Source organism: Salmo salar, chromosome 22, assembly GCF_965601325.2.
Source record: "Salmo salar chromosome 22, fSalSal1, whole genome shotgun sequence".
In the NCBI taxonomy this organism is placed as follows: domain Eukaryota; kingdom Metazoa; phylum Chordata; class Actinopteri; order Salmoniformes; family Salmonidae; genus Salmo; species Salmo salar.
The window spans coordinates 23550446-23565059 of NC_138312.1; the positions used below are offsets into that span (position 1 = coordinate 23550446).

The window sequence follows — 14614 nt, forward strand, 5'->3', positions numbered from 1 at the left end:
ATTGGTACCATGTTTGTTTAAAAAAAAAAAATACGAAGATCGACATTTGTCCATTCACTATAACCGGGGATACTCTTTTCTGCGAACAATGTAGTACCCTGCAGTAATGCCGTTGCCTTTAATGAGGGGGGCAGTCGTTCTCCCCTGATTGATGCGCGATGCTTGTGAAGCTTCAAACTGTGCTTCTCGTCCGTTTATCAAGCAATCCCACTTCATATACGACATACAAATATCTAAATACTGATCAAATTCACCGTTAAACTGATGTTGTGACAGTTTAACTCCTTTGGAATGTATCATTATTCTACGTTAGACTTCGCGATTTAAATACAGGCAAATACGTAGGCAACTATCTTTACCGGCCATTCAAGGGAACGGAGTTTTTCACTAGATAGCACAGCTACAAAGTCAAAATTGCCTTTAAAAATTCATAAAAACTAAAATGAGCTTTTTGGTCTTCATTTGTGGTTAGGGTTAGGCATAAGGTTAGCAGTGTGGTTAAGGTTTGGGCTAGGTTTAAAATATTTTAAGAAGAGAAATTGTAGAAATAGGCGGGGTTTACGACTTTGTGGCTGCATTAACTAGTGACAACCATTAACGGGCGACAGACTTGTTGATGTTGAGTTGGCACTTTGGCTTTTGATGGTAATTTTTTTTTATGTCTGTGAGTAGGAGGCATGTGTTTATATATTATTTTAAAACGAATTTGACTTGGTTTATTCATAGCGGATCCATCCCATTTGTGCATGTGCTTATTTGTGAGACGGTGGTCAATTATCCGTTATAAATCAAAATACTTCGTTTTCTGTAGGGATCATTATTACATATTCTGCTTCATTACTTCGTTTACTTTCTGTGCAGGCTAACAAGGAGAGCAGCAGATGACGACGCGATGTCATTACGGAGAGGTCAGTGTTGTTACATTACATACATTTGCAACAATGTGGGGTAACTAGCCCCCCCCCCCCCCCCCCCCCCCCCCCCCCACACACACACACACACACACACACACACACACACACAAGAAAAATGTCCATTTACTGAAGAAGAAAAAAAAGCCATGTTTGGTAAAATTTGGTGTGTGTATGATGATCATGCTTAGGCAAATAAACTATGAAGGGAAATAAGTGGCTGGAGTTTACACTATTTTAGTTATTTAATTAAATGTCATTTTTAGAAAAGGGATGTTTTTCCCAAGTAAATAAATCAAATATTGAAACAAAATGGCATTGCACATCTCACTATTAATATCCTCACAGTAACTAGGTTTCCTTCCAATTGGTGACAAATGTTCATGTGAATATTCCAAAATCTGCATAAAGAGAATATGCACATTATCCCACCAAGGTGTTTCCACCGAACTGACTTGTTGCAGATAAAATCAGTGTGGGATGACGTAGTCCACATGTATTTTTTCGCTTACGTTTTCATGTACCGAGGGCCTCTCGAGTGGCACAGCAGTTTAAGGCACTGCATGCAGTGCTAGCTGTGTTACTACAGATCCTGGTTTGATACCGGGCAGCTGGCCGCGACTGGGAGACCCGTGAGGAGACGCACAATTGGCCCAGCGTCTTCCGGGTTAGGGGAGGGTTTGGCCGGCAGGGATGTCCTTGTCCCATCGTGTTGCCGGGCACATGCACGCAGACGTGGTCGCCAGGTGTATGGTGTTTCCTCCAACACATTGGTGCGGCTGGCTTCCGGGTTAAGTGTGCATTGTGTCAAGAAGCAGTGCGGCTTGGCAGGTTGTTTTTCGGAGGACTCACAGCTCTGGACTTTCGCCTCTCCCGAGTCCGTAAGGGAGTTGCAGCGATGAGACAAGACTGTAACTACCAATTGGATATGGAAAAATTCGGGAGAAAATGGGGAGTAAAAAATAAAACAAAACACTTCTCATCGCATTTTCAACTTTACATTTACATTACATTTAAGTCATTTAGCAGACGCTCTTATCCAGAGCGACTTACAAAATGGTGCATTCACCTTATGATATCCAGTGGAACAACCACTTTACAATAGTGCATCTAAATCTTTTAAGGGGGGGGTTAGAAGGATTACTTTATCCTATCCTAGGTATTCCTTAAAGAGGTGGGGTTTCAGGTGTCTCCGGAAGGTGGTGATTGACTCCGCTGTCCTGGCGTCGTGAGGGAGCTTGTTCCACCATTGGGGTGCCAGAGCAGCGAACAGTTTTGACTGGGCTGAGCGGGAACTGTGCTTCCTCAGAGGTAGGGGGGCCAGCAGGCCAGAGGTGGATGAACGCAGTGCCCTTGTTTGGGTGTAGGGCCTGATCAGAGCCTGAAGGTATGGAGGTGCCGTTCCCTTCACAGCTCCGTAGGCAATCACCATGGTCTTGTAGCGGATGCGAGCTTCAACTGGAAGCCAGTGGAGAGAGCGGAGGAGCGGGGTGACGTGAGAGAACTTGGGAAGGTTGAACACCAGACGGGCTGCGGCGTTCTGGATGAGTTGTAGGGGTTTAATGGCACAGGCAGGGAGCCCAGCCAACAGCGAGTTGCAGTAATCCAGACGGGAGATGACAAGTGCCTGGATTAGGACCTGCGCCGCTTCCTGTGTGAGGCAGGGTCGTACTCTGCGAATGTTGTAGAGCATGAACCTACAGGATCGGGTCACCGCCTTGATGTTAGTGGAGAACGACAGGGTGTTGTCCAGGATCACGCCAAGGTTCTTAGCACTCTGGGAGGAGGACACAAGGGAGTTGTCAACCGTGATGGCGAGATCATGGAACGGGCAGTCCTTCCCCGGGAGGAAGAGCAGCTCCGTCTTGCCGAGGTTCAGCTTGAGCTGGTGATCCGTCATCCACACTGATATGTCTGACAGACATGCAGAGATGCAATTCGCCGCCTGGTTATCAGAAGGGGGAAAGGAGAAGATTAATTGTGTGTCGTCTGCATAGCAATGATAGGAGAGACCATGTGAGGATATGACAGAGCCAAGTGACTTGGTGTATAGCGAGAATAGGAGAGGGCCTAGAACAGAGCCCTGGGGGACACCAGTGGTGAGAGCGCATGGTGCGGAGAACTTGTCACAAACTGTTGCATTAAATAGGAATTGTACCTACTTTGGTCTTGGTACATGCGCTCTAGCCAACAGCTCTCAGATACAGTGCAGGTATGCTGTACGGGTAAACTAGTATACATGATGAGATTATTATGGATAAGAGAGAGAATATTTGTATTTGTCAAACGGCAGTCAAGCGTCTTGTTTTTTATTTATTTCACCTTTATTTAACTAACCTCCAGACGAGCTTCAATGCCATATAACTCTCCTTCCGTGGCCTCCAACTGCTCTTAAATGCAAGTAAAACTAAATGCATGCTCTTCAACCGATCCCTGCCCGCCTGTCCAGCATCACTACTCTGGACGGTTCTGACTTAGAATATGTGGACAACTACAAATACCTAGGTGTCTGTTTAGACTGTAAACTCTCCTTCCAGACTCACATTAAGCATCTCCAGTCCAAAATGAAATCTAGAATTGGCTTCCTATTTCGCAACAATGCATCCTTCACTAATGCTGCCAAACATAACCTCGTAAAACTGACCATCCTACCGATCCTCGACTTCGGCGATGTCATTTCCAAAATAGCCTCCAACACTCTACTCAACAAATTGGATGCAGTCTATCATAGTGCCATCCGTTTTGTCACCAAATCTCAGCTCACTGGTCACCATAGCAGGACCCACCCGTAGCACGCGCTCCAGCAGGTATATCTCACTGGTTACCCCCAAAGCCAATTCTTCCTTTTGGCCGCCTTTCCTTCCAGTTCTCTGCTGCCAATGGCTGGAACGAACTGCAAAAATCACTGAAGCTGGAGACTCATATCTCCCTCACTAGCTTTAAGCACCAGCTGTCCGAGCAGCTCACAGATCACTGCACCTGTACATAGCCCATGTGTAAATAGCCCATCCAACTACCACTTCCCCATACTGTATTTATTTATTTGGCTCCTTTGCACCCCAGTATCTATACTTGCACATTCATCTTCTGCACATCTACCATTCCAGTGTTTGATTGCTATATTGTAATTACTTCGCCACCATGGCCTATTTATTGCCTTACCTCCCTTATCCTACCTCATTTGCACACACTGTATATAGACTTTTTCTACTGTATTATTGACTATGTTTGTTTATTCCATGTGTAACTCTGTGTTGTTGTATGTGTCGAACTGCTTTGCTTTATCTTGGCCAGGTCGCAGTTGTAAATGAGAACTTGTTCTCAACTAGCATACCTGGTTAACACAGTCTCCAAAAAAGGGCCAGAGGTATACAGAATGGTGTCGTCTGCGTAGAGGTAGATCAGAGAATCACCAGCAGCAAGAGCAACATCATTGATGTATACAGAGAAGCGAGTCGGCCGAGAATTGAACCCTGTGGCACTCCCATAGAGACCCCCACAGAGGTCCGGACAACAGGCCCTCCGATTTGACACACTGAACTCTATCAGAGAAGTAGTTGGTGAACCAGGCGTGGCAATCATTTGAGAAACCAAGGCTGTCAAGTCTGCCGATAAGAATGTGGTGATTGACAGAGTCGAAAGCCTTGGCCAGGTCTATGAATACGGCTGCACAGTAATGTCTCTTATCAATGGCGGTTATGATATCGTTTAGGACCTTGAGCGTGGCTGAGCTGCACCCATGACCAGTTCTGAAACCAGACTGCATAGCGGAGAAGGTACGGTGGGATTCGAAATGGTCATAAATCTGTTTGTTAACTTGGCTTTCGAAGACCTTAGAAAGGCAGGGTAGGATAGATACAGGTCTGTAGCAGTTTGGGGCTAGAGTGTCTCCCCTTTTGAAGAGAGGGGATGACCGCGGCAGCTTTCCAATCTTTGGGGATGTCAGACGATATGAAAGAAAGGTTGAACAGGCTAGTAATAGGGGTTGCAACAATTTCGGAAGATCATTTTAGAAAGAGAGGGTCCAGATTGTCTAGCCCGTCTGATTTGTAGGGGTCCAGATTTTGCATCTCTTTCAGAACATCAGCTATCTGGATTTGGGTGAAGGAGAAATGGGGGAGGCTTGGGCGAGTTGCTGTGGGGGGTGCAGGGCTGTTGACTGGGGTAGGGGTAGCCAGGTGGAAAGCATGGCCAGCCGTAGAAAAATGCTTATTGAAATTCTCAATTATAATGGATTTATCAGTGGTGACAGTGTTTCCTAGCCTCAGTGCATTGGGCAGCTGGGAGGCGGTGCTCTTATCCTCCATGGACTTTACAGTGTCCCAGAACTTTTTTGAGTTTGTGCTACAGGATGCAAATTTATGCTTGAAAAAGCTAGCCTTAGCTTTCCTAACTGCCTTTGTATATTGGTTCCTAACTTCCCTGAAAGTTGCATATTACATTTACATTTTAGTCATTTAGCAGACACTCTTATCCAGAGCGACTTACAGTAGTGAAGGCATACATTTCATAAGTTTTAATACATTTTTTTTTTTTCCTGTACTGGTCCCCCGTGGGAATCGAACCCACACGGGGCTATTCAATGCTAATGCAGAATGCCACAGGATGTTTTTGTGCTGGTCAAGGGCAGTCAGGTCTGGAGAGAACCAAGGGCTATATCTGTTCCTGGTTCTACATTTTTTGAATGGGGCATGCTTATTTAAGATGGTGAGGAATGCACTTTTAAAGAATAACCAGGCATCCTCTACTGACGGGATGAGGTCAATATCCTTCCAGGAAACCCGGGCCAGGTCGATTAGAAAGGCCTGCTCGCTGAAGTGTTTTAAGGAGCGTTTGACAGTGATGAGAGGTGGTCGTTTGACTGCAGACCCATTACGGAAGCAGGCAATGAGGCAGTTATCGCTGAGATCTTGGTTGAAAACAGCAGAAGTGTATTTGGAGGGCAAGTTGGTTAGGATGATATCTATGAGGGTGCCCGTATTTATGGATTTAGGGTTGTACCTGGTGGGTTCATTGATAATTTGTGTTTGAGGGCATCAAGCTTAGATTGTAGGATGGACGGGGTGTTAAGCATGTCTCAGTTTAGGTCACCTAACAGTACGAGCTCTGAAGATAGATGGGGGGCAATCAATTCACATATGGTGTCCAGGGCACAGCTGGGGGCAGAGGTTGGTCTATAGCAAGCGGCAATGGTGAAAGACATGTTTCTTGAAAGGTGGATTTTTAAAAGTAGAAGCTCGAATTGTTTCTGTACAGACCTGGATAGTAAGACAGATCTCTGCAGGCTCTCTGCAGTAGATTGCAACACCACCCCCTTTGACAGTTCTATCTTGTCGGAAAATGTTAGTTAGGGATGGAAATTTCAGGGTTGCTGGTGGTCTTCCTAAGCCAGGATTCAGACACGGCTAGGACATCCGGGTTGGCAGAGTGTGCGAAAGCAGTGAATTAAAAAAACTTAGGGAGGAGGCTTCTAATGTTAACATGCATGAAAACAAGGTCTTTACGGTTACAGAAGTAAACAAATGAGATCACCTGAGGAGTAGGAGTGGAGCTAGGCACTGCAGGGCCTAGATTAACCTCTACATCACCAGAAGAACAGAGTAGGATAAGGGTACGGATAAAGGCTATTAGAACTGGTCGTCTAGTACGTTCGGAACAGAGAGTAAAAGGAGCAGGTTTCTGGCCGCGATAGAATAGATTCAAGGCATATGTACAGTCGTGGGCAAAAGTTTTGAGAATGACACAAATATTAATTTTCAAAGTCTGCTGCCTCGGTTTGTATGATGGCAATTTGCATATACTCCAGAATGTTATGAAGAGTGATCAGATGAATTGCAATTAATTGCAAAGTCCCTCTTTGCCATGCAGTGGAAATGTTTTTTGGGGATTCAGTTCATTTGCATTTCAGCCCTGTCACAAAAGGACCAGCTGACATGTCAGTTATTCTCTCGTTAACACAGGTGTGAGTGTTGACGAGGACAAGGCTGGAGATCACTCTGTCATGCTGATTGAGTTTGAATAACAGACTGGAAGCTTCAAAAAGAGGGTGATGCTTGGAATCATTGTTCTTCCTCTGTCAACCATGATTACCTGCAAGGAAACGCATGCCGTCATCATTGCTTTGCACAAAAAGGGCTTCAAAGGCAAGGATATTGCTGCCAGTAAGATTGCACCTAAATCAACCATATATCAGATCATCAAGAACTTCAAGGAGAGCGGTTCAAATTTTGTGAAGAAGGCTTCAGGGCGCCCAAGAAAGTCCAGCAAGCACCAGGACCGTCTCCTAAAGTTGATTCAGCTGCGGGATCAGGGCACCACCAGTACAGAGCTTGTTCAGGAATGGCAGCAGGCATGTGTGAGTGCATCTGCACGCACAGTGAGGCAAAGACTTTTGGAGGATGGCCTGGTGTCAAGAAGGGCAGCAAAGAAGCCACTTCTCTCCAGGAAAAACATCAGGGACAGATGCATATTCTGCGAAAGGTACAGGGATTGGGGAAAAGTAATTTTCTCTGATGAATCCTCTTTCCAATTGTTTGGGGCATCCGGAAAAAAGCTTGTCCAGAGAAGACAAGCTGAGCGCTAGAATCAGTCCTGTGTCATGCCAACAGTAAAGCATCCTGAGACCATTCATGTGTGGGGTTGCTTCTCAGCCAAGGGTGTGGGCTCACTTACAATTTTGCCTAAGAACACAGCCATGAATAAAGAATGGTACCAACACATCCTCCGAGAGCAACTTCTCCCAACCACCCAGGAACAGTTTGGTGATGAACAATGCCTTTTCCAGCATGATGGAGCACCTTGCCATAAGGCAAAAGTGATAACTAAGTGGCTCAGGGAACAAAACATTGATATTTTGGGTCCATGGCCAGGAAACTCTCCAGACCTTAATCCCATTGAGAACTTGTGGTCAATCCTCAAGAAGCGGGTGGATAAACAAAAACCCACAAATTCTGACAAACTTCAAGCATTGATTATGCAAGAATGGGCTGTCATCAGTCAGGATGTGGCCCAGAAGTTAATTGAAAGCATGCCAGGGCGGATTGCAGAGGTCTTGAAAAAGAAGGGTCAACACTGCAAATATTGACTCTTTACATCAACTTTATGTAATTGTCAATAAAAGCCTTTGGCGCTTATAAAACGCTTGTAATTATACTTCAGTATTCCATTGTAACATCTGACAAAAATATCTAAAGACACTGAAGCAGCAAACTTTGTGGAAATTAATATTTGTGTCATTCTCAAAACTTTTGGCCACGACTGTACAGACAGGTATGATAGAATGTGAGTACATTGGAGGCAAACCTAGGCATTGAGTAATGATGAGAGAGATATTGTCTCTAGAGACGTTTAAACCAGGTGATGTCACTGCATATGTGGGAGGTGGAACTAAATGGTAGGTTAAGGCATATTGAGCAGGGCTAGAGGCTCTACAGTGAAATAAGACAATCACTAACCAGGACAGTAGTGGACAAGGCATATTGATATTAGGGAGAGGCATGCGTAGCCGAGTGATCATATTGGTCCAGTGAGTGGTTGGACTGGCTGGAGACACGGCGATTCAGACAGCTAGCAGGCCGGGGATAGCAAGCTAGCAGAAGGGCCTTAGAGGGACGTCGCGACGGAGGAAAGTCTCTTTTAGCCTCCGCGTGCGATGACGTCTATAGACCAGTCGTGATGGATTAGTAGGGTTCCGAGTAGCAGAGGGGTCCAAGTCCAAATGGGTATTGTGGCCCAAGAAATAGGCCGATGGATCTATTCAGCTAACAGTCCAATATGCTCTAGACAGCTAGCAGGCTAGCAGATAGGCATTCAGGGGACGTCGCGACGGAGGGGCCTGTTGGCAAAAAAAACCTTGGGCAGATAACGTCGGTAGTCCAGTCGTGATGGATAAGCAGGGCTTCGTTGAGGAAAAGGGGCCCAGGCCAATTGGCAAAATAGGTATAGTGGCCCGAGAAATTGGCCAATGGGCCTGTTAGCTAACAGTCCGATATGCTCTAGACAGCTAGCAGGCTAGCATTCAGGGGACGTCGCGACGTAGGGGCCAGTTGACGTAGGGGCCACTCCCTCAAGCAGATTACGTCGGTTGGCTAGTCGTGAAGGATCAGCGGGGTTCCGTGCCCCGTACCGGCAGTTGAAGGGGTCCGGGTATTGTAGCCCAGGAGTGGCTGATGGGCCTCTTCAGCTAGCCGGGAGATGGGCCTAGCATGGGCTAGCTCCAGGCTAATTGGAGCTTGCTTCGGGACAGACGTTAGCCAGGAGTAGTCACTCGGATTGCAGCTAGCTAGCTGCGATGATCCAGGTGAAAAGGTTCAGAGCTTGCGGTAGGAATCTGGGGATATGGAGAGAAAATAGGTCCGGTATGGTATGAATCGCGTTGTACAAACTGGCGAGAGCTTTCCGATCTAAAGGTTAGCTGATGACCGCTAGCAGTGGTTAGCTGACTACTAGCTAGTGAGCTGGCTAGCTTCTGTTGGGGGATTCTGGTTCCGAGGTAAATAAAAATACTTTAGAAAAAACAGATCCACACCACATTGGGTGAGGCGGTTTGCAGGAGAGTATTTTGAAGTTGAGGTTTAGAAAAATATATAAAAGATATGCGAAGAAAAATATATAAAATTATATATACATGGGACACGACAAGACGAAGGACAAAGACGTCTGACTGCCACGCCATCTTGGATTCAAGATAATCATGTCACCCAGTGGTGTAAAAATACTTTAAAGTACTACTTAAGTAGTTTTTTGAGGGGTTATCTGTACTTTTACTATTTATATTTTTGTCAACTTTGACTTTTACTTCACTACATTCCTAAAGAAAATAATTTACTTTTTTACTCCATACTGTTTCCCTGACACCCAAAAATGCTCGTTATATTTTGACAGGGAAATGATCCAATTCACTCACTTATCAAGAGAACATCTCTTGTCATCCCTACTGTCTCTGATCTGGCAGACTCACTAAACACAAATGCTTCGTTTGTAAATTTTGTCCGAATGTTTATTTTTTTACCTTTATTTAACTAGGCAAGTCAGTTAAGAAAAAATCTTATTTACAATGACAGCCCACCAGGGAACAGTGGGTTAACTGCCTTGTTCAGTGGCAGAACAAATTATTTTTACCTTGTGCAAATTATTTTTACCTTGTGAGCTCGGGGATTCGATCCAGAAACCAGACCCAACGCTCTAACCACTAGGCTACCTGCCACCCCAAGTCAATAGAAAAGAATAGGAAAATTGTGCCGTCTGGTTTGCTTAATATAAGGAATTTGAAATGGTTTATACTTTTACATTTGATACTTAAGTACATTTTAGCAATTCCATTTACTTGTGACACTTAAGTATATTTAAAACCAAATACTTTTAGACTTTTACTGAAGTATTTTACTAGGTGACTTTTTTTACTGGGAGTCATTTTCTATTAAGTTATCTTTACTTTTACTCAAGTTTGAATACTTTTTCCCACCAATGATGTCACCAGAATATGACTCTCAATATTTATTGAAAAGGAGCATCAAGATCACCATGCACTTTCACCACCATGTGAAGTTCATCATAATTTATTTCATCTGTAGCCTAATAAACTGCATGGTTTCCCGAGTCATAGTGGGACGACTACACACCATGTCATTGCATAATTCCAAGTTTACTTTGATATGATGGTTGTTACAGTATATCAATATTTGCGCAAAAAGGTGTTTCCACTGCCATTTCTCGCATAATTAATTTTACAGACACAAAAAGATCCCACTATGTCAAACGAACAAATGATCTGTTGGCATTTTTAAAATTGTAAAGAAAATGACTGTTTCCGTCACAGCTGTCGTAATTTTTTTTATATGGTATGATTTTACTCTCTTAAAACCTGTGGCTAGAAATGTGGTTTGTGAGGACCCTCTTTTCATTTTCACGCCAAATCATCCTACAGCAGTCAAGGAAAGTGTTGGAATCATTTGTTGTGACATAAAGTGGCTTCTGTGAGAATTACATGAGGGGGCAAACAATTCAAGGAGCTTAAAATATATTTTTTATTTCTATGGTGCTATAATTAGTGTTCAGTGTTGTCAGGAAGGGGATCCGTGACTGAACTGTAGGGAACACTTTTCTTCAGTAGGATGAGAACATCTAAAGAGTAAGTCCAAAGGCCGGCAGATGGCGATATTGAGTCGTTTCATCTTACTGTCCAAAGGCTATGCAAGATGAAACGACTCAATATCGCCATCTTCTGGCCTTAGGGCTGTCTCTTAAGATGTTCTCATCCTTTCTTCTCCCTGCTCTGTATTTTTCAGTAAATGTGGCCATCCTTGTGCTGCTGGCAGTAGCATTTCTGATCATCGTGCAACGGAATCTCCTGAATCTCAATGACTTCCTTAGAAGTGAGAATCCAGGTAAATGTTTCCATATCTGGTAGTGGGGGTAATTCTTCAACACTGTTTTCTCAAATAACATTTAGGGTGCTGATGGATAATGTGTAGTGTTCTGCATTGTGTGGTTTTTATACCACTGACTGCATTACAGATCACCCTGATCTAAACTGAAGTGAATTGAACTGAATGTTCTTCTTACAGATGCAGTGCCAGGTATGATTCTGCCATTTGAGTCTGAGTTTTCTCCTGAGCTCAGACCAGACCTTGTGAGAACTGGGGAGAAGATCCCAGTGGTCATTACTGCTGCAGAGGAGAGACTGGGAGCTGTGGTGGCTGCCATGAACAGTGTCTACCAGAACAGCAAAGCCAACATTGTGTTCAACATTGTGACCATGAATGACACTGTGGATCACCTCAAGTGAGTGATTAACACGTTACCTCTGCCATGCTGTTAATAAAAAGCACAGCAGAGACTTGTTTGAGGCTGAATGATGTAAGCGCTTTTAATGCCCATTTCAATCCCCAGGGTGTGGATGACTAAGACTAAGCTTAACAATGTCAAGTACAAGATCATCATATTTGAGCCCCAACTTCTCAATGGGAAGATTACCAAAAATCCTCAGAAGCTTGACTCTGTGAAACCGGTGAGGCAGACCACATGTTTTATCAGTGTTATAGATGTTGATATTCATAGATAATACAGTGAGCTCCTAAAGTATTGGGACAGTGACAATTTCTTTTGGCTCTGTATTCTAGCACTTTGAATTTGAAATGATACAATGACTGTGAGGTTAAGTGCAGACTATCATATTTAATTCTTATTTTTAACTTTAGTTTATTTGGTAAATATTTTCTTAACTCTTTCTTGAACCTTATTGTTGGTTAAGGGCTTGTAAGTAAGCATTTCATGGTATGTGACAAACAGTTTTATTTCAATTTGAGGGTATTTTCATCCATATCGGGAGAACTGTTTATTCTATTCTTATTTACAATAGAAGTTACACCAAAATGACACAATGTACATACTGCTGTTAATATTAATACTACTTGTTTGTTTTGTTTTAGTTGACCTTTGCCAGATTTTACATGCCGGTATTCATACCAGATGCAGAAAAGGCCATTTATTTGGATGATGACATCATTGTACAAGGTAGCTCTTAACTGAACATGACAATGTTTGGCACAGTAAGATTATTTCTTAACTGAAAGAGAATAAAGAATGAAAAGTAAACATATGTTTGCAGGGGACATCCAAGAGCTTTTTGACACAAGCCTAAAGTCAGGTCACGCAGCTGCGTTCTCAGACGACTGTGATTCTGCATCCGCAAAGGGCATCGTTCGAGGGGCCGGGAACCAGGTACACAACGCCAGCTGTAGACTCATTTTATTTTTTTATTTTTTTATTTTTTTTAAACGAGTGATTAAAGCCTTTGTATTAAAACGAATGATATGAAAGCATATTTATTTGTACTTTGTGTCATATATCAAATATTGGCAATATTTTAATCATCTCAAGTATGTATTCCTTTAGAACAATTACATTGGCTTCCTGGACTTTAAAAAAGAGGCCATCAAGAAGCTGGGCATGAGGGCTAACACGTGTTCCTTTAATCCCGGAGTGATCGTGGCCAACCTGACGGAGTGGAAGCGTCAGAACATCACCAACCAACTGGAACACTGGATGGAGCTCAACGCACAGTAAGTCAGCTGGAGGGCCACACAGCCACAGTGGCAGAATTCCCACAGACCTCCAGAGATAAAAAAACACAGATTGTAGACGATTGTAAAGCATTCAGTTTGAGTTCATTTGCTTTAAATTTATTCCATTGTCAGAGAGGACCTCTACAGTAAGACCCTGGCAGAGAGTATCACCACACCTCCCCTGCTCATTGTCTTCTACAAACACCACTCCAGCATCGACCCCATGTGGCACGTCAGACACCTAGGTAAGAACTGTTACTATGGTCTGTCGAGAAATGTGTATTTGATTAGATAGACTTCATATAATGTAGCGAGTTTCCCCACTGAGCCAACAGCTGTTTTCCCACCAATGTGTTTGCACTTGCAGTGAAGAGAGAGCACATGTAAGAGAAGTTAAGCTTGCTAAGGACGAACCGTTCACTTGTGCGCTTTGTTGTCTGTCTCCATGTTTCCCAAACAATGAGCTGCAGACAGCCCGGGCACACTTAGTGATGTAATGTTGGATAATAAAGTACAAACAAAGGTTATTATTACAGTATCATCATTGCCCTTTTGTTTGCATAGAAACACTCAGTATTGCTCTATTTTCAGGGGCTACTGGTGCTGGAAACCGCTACTCTCCCCAGTTTGTGAAAGCTGCCAAACTCCTCCATTGGAACGGACATTACAAACCATGGTCCAGGACCTCTTCATTCACCGAAGTCTGGGACAAGTGGTATATTCAGGACCCCATGCGTAAATTCCATCCAGTTCGGAAACATGCAGGGGACAAGTAGACTAAAGCAGGGATGTGACCAGATGAGTCTGCCTGTCTGTCCTCCCAGAGTGACTTCTCAGGAACCCTAACGTGATGCAAGCCCATTCCAGTGATATGTCTGTTTACCATGCAGCGGTGTTGTAGATCTCAGGCAGAGACAGGGGCATGTTCCATAGGATGTTATGGATACATCTCAATAGTCTAGTGGTCTTCTGTCTTATTTTTTCACATCAATGCAGATGCAGCTACATAAGACTGTTGAGATGCACCAATGGTTCTATGCTTAGCTTCATGAGACGATAATCATGTGCCTGTGTTCAGGAACTATCCCTCTAACAATTTGCCAAGATTGCCTCTTTCCTTAGACATTTACTTTGATTCATTATTCTGTCAGAACAAGGATCAATGTTTGTTACTGCCGGTTGTCTCGCACTTTAACTTTTGTATATCACTACCACAACACTAAACTTTACACAACAAATAGTTATAAACCAGCTTGAAGCCTACTATCGATTGCATTTTGCAAAGGATGGATATAATGGTATACACAAACCACTATGGTATCAATACATGTGCAATAGCTGAAATGGATATGGGATAACCATGTGTCGAATAGCTTATTTACATCATTGACACTTATCTAGAGTGCATACGTGCTGGTTGCCCGTGGGTATTAAACCCACTATGCTCTACCAACAGTCACATGGGACCAACTTCTGTGGTTTTTATTTTTAAAGTATTCTCAAGCGCTACGCCTCCTGAATGTGGTGATTGCTCATTTTTATACTCTGCTTTGTACAAAGGATTATTCTAGCAGATATAAATATTCAAATTGTGTCATCCTTTTGTAAAATAAGCTTAATAAAACCAAGTCAACTAGC

General features: G+C 43.5%; 1 protein-coding gene across 2 annotated transcripts; it reads left to right on the forward strand.

Annotated features, from left to right (window-relative positions):
• The first annotated feature begins 526 nt into the window (after positions 1–526).
• On the forward strand, positions 527–14612 carry glt8d1 (glycosyltransferase 8 domain containing 1). 2 transcript variants are annotated; one of them, XM_014166745.3, is made up of 10 exons: positions 527–645; positions 862–908; positions 11198–11296; positions 11477–11693; positions 11802–11919; positions 12341–12425; positions 12520–12632; positions 12807–12973; positions 13109–13221; positions 13568–14612. In XM_014166745.3, the coding sequence occupies exons 2-10, from the start codon at positions 893–895 to the stop codon at positions 13750–13752; spliced, it is 1113 nt and encodes a 370-aa protein (XP_014022220.1). In that variant the 5' UTR covers positions 527–645; positions 862–892; the 3' UTR covers positions 13753–14612. The 2 variants fall into 2 exon arrangements, with proteins under 2 accessions (XP_014022220.1, XP_014022222.1); XM_014166747.3 differs by having other exon boundaries at positions 587–664.
• Positions 14613–14614: the final 2 nt, after the last annotated feature.

Bases quoted from the DNA above. Each gene is read 5' to 3' on its own strand.
- glt8d1 (XM_014166745.3), top strand. The intron at 11,694-11,801 runs GTGAGTGATTAA...TTCAATCCCCAG, and splicing joins GACACTGTGGATCACCTCAA to GGTGTGGATGACTAAGACTA. The intron at 11,920-12,340 runs GTGAGGCAGACC...GTTTTGTTTTAG, and splicing joins AGCTTGACTCTGTGAAACCG to TTGACCTTTGCCAGATTTTA.